This window comes from Rhinopithecus bieti, unplaced genomic scaffold, assembly GCF_001698545.2.
Source record: "Rhinopithecus bieti isolate Rb0 unplaced genomic scaffold, ASM169854v2 scaffold_15133, whole genome shotgun sequence".
Taxonomy (NCBI): domain Eukaryota; kingdom Metazoa; phylum Chordata; class Mammalia; order Primates; family Cercopithecidae; genus Rhinopithecus; species Rhinopithecus bieti.
Genome location: NW_016808815.1, coordinates 2742715 through 2753959, shown reverse-complemented (window position 1 = coordinate 2753959; position 11245 = coordinate 2742715). Strand labels below are relative to the sequence as shown.

The following is an 11245-nucleotide window of genomic DNA, read 5'->3' as shown; positions in this document are numbered from 1 at the left end:
CCACACCTCTTTGCCACTTCCTGAGGCGAGTTGGTTAACTGCTCTCTGCCTCACTTTCCCCATCTGTGAAATTGCATGGTCATAATTCCTACTTCATAAGCCTGATGTGAGGGCAAAAACGAGGCAATGGATGTAGAGTGCTAAACACGGGGAGGGCGCAGAGTGTGGGTACATGCTTAACATGCACTTGCCATCCTCAGCGCCCACGAGGAGGCCAGGAGCTCCTGGGGGGCCCACTCCCCACGGCTCCGGTCACCCGTCCCACCTTTGCTCTCTGTCGCTTCCCCTGCGGGAAAGCCTCTCTTGCTTTGGTTGCAGCCACCCAGCATGGCCCCCACTCTGCTCACCCTGGCCTTAGCTGGAGGAGGCCGGTTCCTTGTCAGACAGGGCCCTTCCCCAGCCCAGGCTGGGCAGGGAGGAGGGGTCACCCCATGGCACACACAAGTGGCTGTTTTGTTGAGAAGGGACAGTGGCTGCTAGGAGCTGTTGGTCCCAGCTAGGAACAGAAATGAAGCCCTGGACCCCACCAGCCCTCTGGGCTGCAGAGGGTGAGGATGGAACCAGGGTTCCTTAATTCTTGTAGTCACTGCACAAATGTGAGAAGACCTACTTCGGGGTTTCCCTCTAGGACATGTGGAAGGCTTCCCCTTGGCCTGCACATTGGCCCGGCTCGTCGGAGGACCCTCAGGGCTGTCTGTTCCCCCACATGCCTTCGCCGCCCCCTTGGCAGAGACGCCTTGCCCTCTGCCTGGCATCTGCCGTGCCAGCTTCCCACATTCATATGAGCCATTCCCTGTGCCACCAACAGAGGGAGCTCCCAACACAGTTTGCGTCTAAACACCCGCTGAGAGCCCAGGAAACGCTGCCTCCTGCTTCTGGCCTGGAAGGCTCGGAGACCTACTCCTGGCCATTCTCACCTCAGCCCTCTCCTCCACACCTGCTCCTGGCTCCCTCAGTTTCTTGATCCTGCCAAGCTCTCCCCAGCCTCAGGTATGTGCACACACACTGTTCCCTCCAACCGAACATTCTTTCCCCTCTCCCTGCCTTGTGAATTTCTACACAAGACTGCAGTGTGAAGGTTCAGATAAGACCGGAACACCCTCTAAGTGGCCCTCCATGCCCCCCACCTCTCCAACTAGATGAGAGTTTCCTGCGATTCCTTAGTACTTTGCCCTAGAGTATTTGCCTAGTAGCCATTGCCTAGTTATTTTGATTAATTTAAATTCTGACTTCATTATGACCTGGTCTCCATGAGCACAGGCACTGTTATGGGCTGAATTATGATCCCTGAAAATTCATATGTTGAAGTCCTAGTCCCCAGTGCCTCAGCGTGTGTCTCTGCTTGGAGATTAAGTTAGAAGTTAAAATGAGGCCATTGGGTGGGCCTAATCCGGCCTGACTGGTGTCCTTGTGAGAAGGGTGAGGGTGGAGGGGGTGGACGATGAGAAATTGCTTAAAGGGGACAACGTATGTTATTTGGGTGATGGATACACTACAGGTCTTGACTTGACCACTATGGCATGTAACAAAAATGCACCCTATAAAGTTACACAAATTCATTTTAAAAAGAAGAGTAACATTGGATACAGACACACAGAGATGAATCCAGGCAAGATGACCCACCACAGCTGCTTGACAGAGTGAGGAGACTGGTGTGTGAGCCAAGGAAAGAGGCCGCAGAGCAAACCAACCCTGCTGCAACTTCAACCTTGGACTTCCAGCCTCCAGCACTGCAAGAGAATATATTTCTGTTGTTTCAGCCACCCAGTGCATGATATTTTGATATGGCAGCCCAAGCAACTGATACAGGCACTGTGGGTTTGTACACTTCTTTCCATAGCACCAAACAGCATAATCTGACAGGCGGCTGGGCCCCACCAGGCAGACCTCCAGGAAGGCCTGAATACCTGGGGTGGGTCCTCTTGCCTGGATTCATCTCCGTGATGCTGGTGCTGGGCCCAGAGTGGAAGTAGCTGTTGAATGAATGAGTAGAGGCAAGTCCTGTATGACCCTGGTGGATGGGCACTTCCTTCCATTTCTTCTGGCAGGAATGGGTAAGGTGGTAGTGAGCTCCTTGCCTCATGCGCTGGTGTTGTACATTCTTGCCGAGAACATCCAGGCAGGAAGCGCTCTGGGATCCATCATGGAGTGGACTGCATCCCCCTGTCTCAGGCTTGTAGAACCTTTGCTCCTCAGGCACAGACCACTGAGTCCATGACTTCCCATGCAGCTTGCCTTCCTCTCCAGATGTGAACTCTGGCTGGGGTGGGCAGCTGTGTCTGTCCTTTCATGCCTTGTCTGGGGTGCCCTGTCTGAGCACTTACATTCATCTGTGACTGCTCACTGATCTGATGAGTGAGTGGATGAAGCCAGGCCATCGAGGGGTGTGGTAAGTGGGTGTCCCATGTGATACTTCCTGGCTGTCTCCAGGCTTTCATCTGGTTCCATTTTTTTTTAGAACATTACAGAACGTGAGTTCTTCCAAATAAAGAGTTCTTTCTTCACATTTGTAATGATGTCCACGTCTGTTGATGTTTCCTCTGGGACTTCTTTTAGATCCAGTTTTTATATCTCATTTTCCTAAATATGGTATGGTGGCCCTCGGATGCTCTTGCACACTGCCGTGGGGTTCTGGGGCAGTGTCCTAGGGGAGCGGCCCTGGGGAGTGTGCATCTGTAGTTTTTGTCTGCCCAGTCACAAGCTCCTTTTGTGTTTGCCAATAGCTCTACATGCATCTTCTCACCCCCACTCCCAATCCATGAAGTTTGGGCAGAGCTGACACCTCAGGTGCTGTCAATCAGCATATATCTGTCTCCTGTCCAAAATGACTGAGTCGGGGGGTGGGGCAGCATGGGCCCAAATGGAGCCAGTGAGAGTCAATGCCAGGGTTTTGGCTGGGCCCATGGAAAAGGAGCAGGCCTATTTCTGCGGGGATGGGGAAGGTGTCAGATGGCATCCTGAACCTGCTGGTCCTCATTGTGCTGTAAGGTGGGGAAATCCTGCTGAGGAAGGAGCCACATGGTGGGCAGCAGAGCCCAGCAATACCCTCACATGTCATGTGAGCACCTGGACCCAGCTATGCCTGAAGCAAACTCACCTAAACCAGTGTTTCTTAGTGAACCCACTCTTGGCATTTGGGACAGGACAGGCTTTGCCATGTGGGACTATTGTGCACATTGCAAGATGTCCCACATCCCCAGGTCCAGCAGAATGCCAAGTGTCCTCATGGAACACCAGCCCCATCATTTGCACACGTCTTATTGACTGCCCTTGGCTTTTCAGTTGAGTCAAGAAGTCCTCTTTTGACTTATTCCAGTTGGTTTTTGGGGCATGTTCAAATGATGGGCCCCGGACAAACACGCTGCTGCCACTTTCTTGGGTGTCTGGGACTTAACCCTTACCATGTGAAACACCAGCTGGCCCTGGTGTGGGGTTGGGCCAAGCCCAGGACTTTCACTGAGGGAGAGGTCAAGGTCTGGAGCCACAAAGTGGGCAGCACAGGCTCCTATCACCGTGGGAAGATGGAGACCACTGCTTCTGGAGCTGGAGGAGAGCACAGAGAGGACAGTCAGCAGAACGCAGCCAGCCTGAGATTCTGGGGCCACAGGTAGACCAGAAGCAGGGTGTCAACAGCTCACAGGCCCCAGATGTGTCCCATGTGGTCAGCTGAATGTCATCTTCTTTGAGAAGTGAAGGGAACCCCCTGGAAGGGTGACATGAAACAGAAGGGAGAAAAGAACTCCGACAGGTTGCTCAACCCTAGAAGGGTCCTGACTGATTCCAAGACGGTCCCTGGTCTGTGAGGCCCGGCCAGGGGTGGGGCCGGCTCGGGAGGGGGGCGCATCTCAAGCCTCAGCTGGAGTCTTGGGGCAGCACAGGTTTCATGGCGGTGGGTGGGCGCTGTGCTTTGCCTTGGCATTTAGGGCCTCAACACTGGCAAAGGCATTTAGACCTTCCTCCCTGCTCACGTTTTGCCCAGGCCATTCTCCCCTAGGTAGAGCTCAGAGCCGACCACTCCTGGCCAGTTTCCACCTGCAGCCTCCAGCCCCCAAGACCTGCCCGAGCCTGTTCCTCTTCTCCTACTGCTCTGTGGCTCTGTGTGGGGCGACTGAGCACTAGGGCTGAACCACAGCTTGACCTGGCACGTGGCCTCGCACCAAGCATTGGACTGTGGTGCCTCAGTTTCCCCATCTTTGGAACAATACGATAGCAGTCCCGCCTTATTAGGTGGTTAGTGCTACCAGCAGAGCCCCTTGTCAGAACCATCATTTTAGTATTTCTGCTGCATTCAAGAAAAGCCAGAGATTGGAAGTCAGAAGTCCTGGCTCTGCCTCTGATTTAATTCAGAGCTAACAACAGAACTTCTTGGAATCAAGTTTCTTTACCTGTAAAACGGGGATGATACGAACCACACTTCGGGGGCTGTTGTAACATAACATATGTGACAACTCTATGCAGATAAAAGGCTGTGAATATTCTCCCTTCCCTCCATCTGAGAAGCCCCCACCCAGTCCTGTCCCACCCTCTGCAAGGCCCCAGGGGAGGTCTCCAGGAGCATGGCTCCCTCTCTCCAGGGTCCTCACATGGTTGTTTAGGTGCCTCTCCAAGATTAAATGTCTTGTGCCATGGCCACCTGTGTGTTGTCTTTGCAGCTCTGCTGAGAGCTAGTGGTGCTCACTCTCCTGGCTCACCCTGCAGCTCCTGGCATAGGCCTGGCCGTGGAGCCTTTCTCCTGGGAAAGGAGACCCAACACCCCTCTGCAGTTCAGGCACACCACCTGTCAGTGTCAGTTACAGGCATGGATACCAACTCCCATCACAAAACCCACAGAGACTGAGGCCTCAACTGAAGGCTAATGAGAAATATCTCAGCTACATAGGCCAAGTGGTAGACTACTGTTCAGATAGCACCCTGACTCCCACTGTTCTCCCTGTGGTTGCTAAATCAGTAAGGGCAAATTACTTGTTTGCTTAGGAGAATGGATTTGGAACACAGGCAGTGGGGTATGTGATTTGAATGTAAAATGGCATCAGGCCCTGATGGGTTGCTGTGTAATTTCTATAGGCAGGATACCTCCACCCAGCAGGCTGGCTGGGATGGCCTGCCAGACACCCTCTCCAGACAGACTGTGATGGGCACTGCCTACATTTCCTCTGGCTCTCCTCTTCCTACACTCTTGTGCTTGAGAAATCAATTCTATTAAGGAGTACAGGTTTGGCACCCAGCTTTTGAGTTGTGAGGGTAGACTTGACATTGGATAAGTAGACTTCGGTTTGTGTCATGGCTGTCCACTGAGCTGTATGACCTGGGGCAATTCATTTAACCTTTTACAACCTTGATTGCTCATGTAGCAAATGGAGGCAAGAGTGGTGTCCACACAGCCTTCTCTGGAGAGTGAGTGAGCACACAGCAGATCTCCTTCCCACAGTGCCAGGCTTGCACCAACCTCCCAATGACTGTCCATGCTGTGTTCATCTTGTACAAGTTCACTTTTAAAAAAAAATTATTTGCTCATATAAGGATCTCTCTCTGTTGCCCAGGCTGGACTTGAATTCCTGGGCTCAAGCAATCCTCCTGCCTTAGCCTCTGGAGTAGCTAGGACTACAGGCATGCACCACTGTGCCTGGCAAGCTCACTTACTTTTTTTTTTTTTTTTTTTTTTTTGAGACAGAGTCTCGCTCTGTCGCCCAGGCTGGAGTGCAGTGGCGTGATCTCGGCTCACTGCAAGCTCTGCCTCCTGGGTTCTCGCCATTCTCCTGCCTCAGCCTCCTAAGTAGCTGGGACTACAGGCGCCTGCCACAATGCCCGGCTAATATTTTTTGTATTTTTAGTAGACAGGGTTTCACCATGTTAGCCAGGATGGTCTTGATCTCCTGACCTCGTGATCCACCCGCCTTGGCCTCCCAAAGTGCTGGGATTATAGGTGGGAGCTGCCATGCTCGGCTCACTTAATTTTTACAGTAGAGTAAAATGGCTATTTGCTAAGTGTTCTTCCAGCTCAAATGTATATGTGGATGTGTGTCTCAGCTAAGAGAACAGTGAAAGCCTGTTTCAAGAAACATGTGGTTCCAGGCATGGATCAGGTTGGTGGGCCAGCTCTCTGCCAGGTGTCAGGCTGGCTGATTGGGGACAGATGCACCTTTCCAGAGATCAGTGGCCTTCTGGGCCCTTCTGTTGGTGGGATTCCCTGCACCCCCATCCTGTGCTCCAGAGAATGGCTGCCATGGCTCAGGCACCCCAAGGGCCACAGAGACAAGGGTAGGACCAGGAGAGTGCTGGTCTCAGAGGTCAATACCAGGCACTTCTGGTTGAGCGGGACTTGAATGACAAGAAAAGGAGGCGAGTCATCTACAGCAAGCCACCCTGCCCTTCCAGGCACACGAGCCGGTAGAAGGGAACTGGAGCTTTCCTGCCCAGCCCACTGATGGCTTCTGTGGCTTGGCTCTTACTGCCCAGCTCCTGGGTCTCTGGCATGTGCTGGGTACAGACATCTGATGTCACAACTTTCTCGTCTCCTTGACTAACACCATCCTGATACAGACTCAGTGTCCGCCCCCGCCCCACCAAGAGCACTGAGGGGCAGGTGCATGAGCCAGCTGGGCTGGTCAGCAGGCACGTGGGCCATGCCTTCGGGTTCTGCTCCTACCCAGGTCCCTCTCGGCCTCTGCTGGACCCTGCTGCTCCCAACATGCAGACACAAGGCTTCTCCATGTTCATTTTTATTTAAAGACTCAGAAACACAGGCATCATGGTTCGTCATCACTGACAAGTCTTCTAAGATCACACGCTGACATCTGTGTCTAACAAAAACACTTGGGGTGGGGTGTGTGTGTGAACTGTGCAAAGTACAAAGGATCTCCCAGTCGGCTGAGCTTGTTTTGAGGTGCCTGGCCTGGCATCACCCCATGAGGATGCAAGGAGAGCACCTGTGGCCACCATCCTCTCTGCCTCCCTCTGGGCAGAGACCCCTGGTGGCCTGCAGTCCTGTCCCCTCGGTGTCCACTGACTTCAGTCATGGCTGTGGACTCTACCAAGCTCCTCAAAGCCAATCTCTGTGGCCACCCAAGGCCACTGCATGGCTAAGATGTGTACATCATGGGGCTAGGATGAAACATAAGGGTTAGTTTCATCTTTTTTTTTTTTTTTTTTTTTGAGACGGAGTCTTGCTCTGTCACCCAGGCTGGAGTGCAGTGGTCGGATCTCAGCTCACTGCAAGCTCTGCCTCCCGGGTTTATGCCATTCTCCTGCCTCAGCCTCCCGAGTAGCTGGGATTACAGGCGCCCGCCACCTCGCCCGGCTAGTTTTTTGTATTTTTTAGTAGAGACAGGGTTTCACCGTGTTAGCCAGGATGGTCTCGATCTCCTGACCTCGTGATCCGCCCGTCTCGGCCTCCCAAAGTGCTGGGATTACAAGCTTGAGCCACCGCGCCCGGCCAAGGGTTAGTTTCATCTTAACCACCAAAACATGTGTGCCCTTTGAGGCAAGATGGCCTGAAGAAAGGGCTAATTCTGCTCCTGCTCTTGTCTGCAAGCTACATCACCACGAAGGCTGCAGGGCCTGAACGAGTTTAAAATACTCAGAAATGCACATGGGCCATGCACTTCCTCTGCTCTCAGGCAGCCTGGCATTGGTTCCAGAGCCCTGGCCAGACCCACGCATTGCTCTCCTTTCTAAGGTGGCACCAATGCCCACCCGACTCTGCCCTGGAAGGGGCCAGCTGACATCTTCCAAGGACATGGCGACACTCGCCCCAGCTCTCTACCGTCGAGAGCGAAACACATTTCTGCCGGAAGCACCACGTGGGCCATGCCTGGGAGAGGAAGAACGTTCAGGTTACTCTATTCTGTTGCTTGGTAGCTGCATGCCTTAAAAAAAAGACTTAAAAAAATTAACCTGGAGACTTGACTTCATCTCCTTTCCCTGTAGAACACCTACGTCACCCAGGTTGTTGGATCTGTGCACCTCTTTGGTGACAACGTGAATTTAAACACGCACAGGATTTTGGTGCTGAATGGGCAACTGATAGTTTGGCAATAATGGTAAATAGACAGCTTTTGGTGTTATCAAACTGGCACACAGAAGTTCCTATGTTTAAGCCAGACTTTTTCTTCTTTGATTCTGAACAACTTTCCCAAGTCTATTAGATCTATTATCATCTGGAGGGAGGGAAAGGCATGACCCCTGTCGTGTGGCAGCCACCTGGAAGTAACAAGTAGCCAAGACACGTCCCAAAACAGGAACTCTGAAAATAAGCAGCCCGTGTTTCAAAGGCTTCATGCCAGGCAAGATAATGTATTTCTGGAATTGGTTACAGCCCTGAAAACCAGTGTCACCCTATATTACCAAAGGCTAGTTTATTCAGCTTAAGTCTGAATGGTTTTTGTAAAAATATAGGTGGAGAGAGGGGTGATGGATCAAAATTTTGAGGTGATAAAAATGTGTTCCTAAGGTGTGAATCTTGAGAACAAAACTGTCGCCCAAAAGGCTCCTCATCAGTCTTCCTGGGAGGTGAGCCGTGGTGCTAATGAATATACATTCATCAGCTCCACTCAGGGAGTTCCCAGCATCAAAGCTGCACCTCCTCCTCTCTCGCCCTCCCAACTCCCTGATCTTGCAAGCCTGCAACGGTGCCACAACCCCCTGATCTCCTCGTACCTCTGGTCTTCAGCAGATGAAGGTTTGCACTGCCTGAAACGGGAGCAGTTATTTATTTTTAAAAAAGAAGGAAAGTGGTGGTGGTGATCTGAACTGTTGTAGAAACTGCACATTTTGATACCAAGAAATCATCTTCTGAGAATGCTAATTGCAGTTCTCTCTGAGGCAGTAAAGGGAAGATTTTGCCTTCTCGGCTGGGGTTGACCTGCGTGCTCCTTCTACTGCCACACAAAAGGACAATTATAGTGGTCCTTCCTCGAAATGTTTCCAGGTCTTGAATAATCATCATCACCGTCTAGACAGAGCACGGGGTTTTGGTAAGAGTTTAAAGAAACCGGCTGCTTCCAAGCTCCCTCCAACCCCCTCAATGGATCCACCCCGCCAGCCCCGGAGTACTGGCCGGCACTGAGGTGCGGGATGGGGGCTTCTCGGCACTCTCCCAAACCCATATGGGAAATATAAAAATTCTGCTCCTTTGATGTCGCCTCAGACATCCTTTCTTTCAAGCTCAACCAAGTCATTACTAGTTTTACAAAAAGGCAGCACCAGATGTATGAAAAATAGGCAATGTCTGACCTATTAGAAATATATAAAGTCTAACAGCTTTACGTTAAAAATATGCCGTAAGAAAGAAGTAACGCAAGGGACAGTGGTGGTGAACAGAAAGTGTTGCTTATACTACTGGCAGGAGACAAGCCCACAGATTCTGCTCTGGTTCCCACAGGGGCGGTGGGGTGGCCTTCCGGGGGACCCCCAGGGCCTCACGTGAGGCCCCCCAGGACCACGAACACCCCTGCTGAGCAGCCAGGCGGCAGGTGACTGAGGTATATAGAATGGTGACAGAGCAACCTAAGCCCCGCGGGAAGCCCAGGGCAGCGCAGAAAGATGATCTCCAGCGCTCTTGGCCCCCATGCCACCCACCTCGCCTGCAGACCTCCTGCAACCTCCAACCCTGCTTAGGTGGTAAATATGAACGCTGCCGCGGCTGCAAACCACAGCCACAGGCCTGCCTGCGCCGGCACCTGCCTCTCTTCCTCAAGGTGCTTTCTTTGCAGTTTCCACAGAGGGGGTGGGCATTTCCTTGAAGAACATCCCAGGTGTGCTCTCCATTGGGGGTTTTGGGAGAAGGCACGACCTCCACAGTCCCTGGCCCCCACCCTGGGCCAGGGCGTCCCCCGCCAGGTGCCTTGGAGACGACCTGGAACCCTTGGGGCGCCGTGGCTCCCTCTCTGTGTGCCCTGGGGCTCCCCAGGCAGCCTCCCGCTCTGTGAGCCGGGTGCAGGGAGCACCAGTCCTCAGAAGCTCTCGACGAAGCTGCCGGGGAAGAGGCCCGTGCGGCCGTTCCGCTGCAGGGTTCCCTTGTACCAGCCGTCCTCACGCTTCTTGTGCACAAAGACGATGTCGCCTTCCTTCAGCTCGATCTCCGCCTCGCTCTGGGGTGGGTACGAGACCACCACGCGGTACCTGGGGAAAGAGCACAGAGGGTGAGCCCTGCCCAGAGAGTCTCCTTCTGCCGGGTCGTGCTTTCTCTTTCTCTTCCCTCGGTGTGAATTATTGTCGTTTGCTGCTATTTTCCCACTTTATACAGTTTATCTTTGTTTTTAATTTTTTTCAAAACTCTTTTGAAATTTTTCATTTTTTTGTAAAAAAATTTTAAAAGACTTCCCCCTGCTGTCCTTTTAGACATTGATCTATGCAGAAGCTGGACTGTTTCAACCCCCTTGAAGATTCTCCACCCAAGCATAGCCCCCCATCTCACATCTGTGCTCCTGCCCTGGCCCACCCACCCAGACTGCAGCCTGCCAGGGGCAGGGGCTGGGGAGGGTCAGGACATCCTATTTGCCCCATCCCAGCGTCGAGACCCCAGGCTCCTGTCCTCACCTCTCCCTCTGTCGGTTCCTCTGAGAAGCGCAGCCCAGCCCCTCAACTGCAGCACCAACCCCACAGGCTGGTGCACCATGTGATGTGTGAAAGGTACTTGGAACACTGTTTTGGTAAGTGGTCCTTAGTTTTTCCAGACAGGGTCTTGCTCTTCCACCCAGGGGAGAGCCTTCCTCTGAAACACTGCCAAGGACAAACCAGTTAGGCCTTGTGCCCTCGGCCCTCATGCTTGCGGCCTGACAGGCAGGGCCCCATACTCACTCCCACTAGCTGGGTCTCCCTCTGCCCTGGGGAAACTCCACAGTGGCATGGTTGCCCGATGCCTGGCTGGGCCTCTGCACGCCCCCAGCCCTTGTGTGGGTGAAGAATGTGCAGTAAGGCCTGAGAGGAGATGCCCCTGGGGCACCAGGGTATTGGGCCTCCGGTCTAAAGCCCAGATCCCACATGTGGTGGGTTTTGCGGCAGGCAAGGTGCAGCTGTTCTCTCTGCCTAAAAACCCCTGGCTGACGGTTCCTCTGACACCCACTTTGCTGAGTAGCACTGAGATGGGCCTGGCAGGGCGAAGACGCTCAATAACCAGCACTGGACTGCCTGGGTACCCATCTCCACAGACGCTGAGGCTGTTTAGGAGATAGGAGCCATGGCCCCTGTGGCTCTGGATGACTTCCCTGGTGGCCTCTGTGTGGTGCTTCTGTGGGTGGCTCCTGGT

At 53.1% G+C, this 11245-nt stretch overlaps 1 protein-coding gene across 1 annotated transcript in view; it reads right to left on the bottom strand.

Moving 5' to 3' along the window:
* Window positions 1-7365: 7365 nt before the first annotated feature.
* Window positions 7366-11245, bottom strand: part of LOC108538916 (SH3 domain-containing RING finger protein 3) — a 138782-nt gene continuing 134902 nt past the window's right edge. Inside the window, exon 9 of the mRNA XM_017887244.1 lies at window positions 7366-10119. Within this exon, the coding sequence (XP_017742733.1) occupies window positions 9951-10119 (169 nt within the window). The 3' untranslated portion in view covers window positions 7366-9950. The remainder of the gene's footprint in view (window positions 10120-11245) is intronic.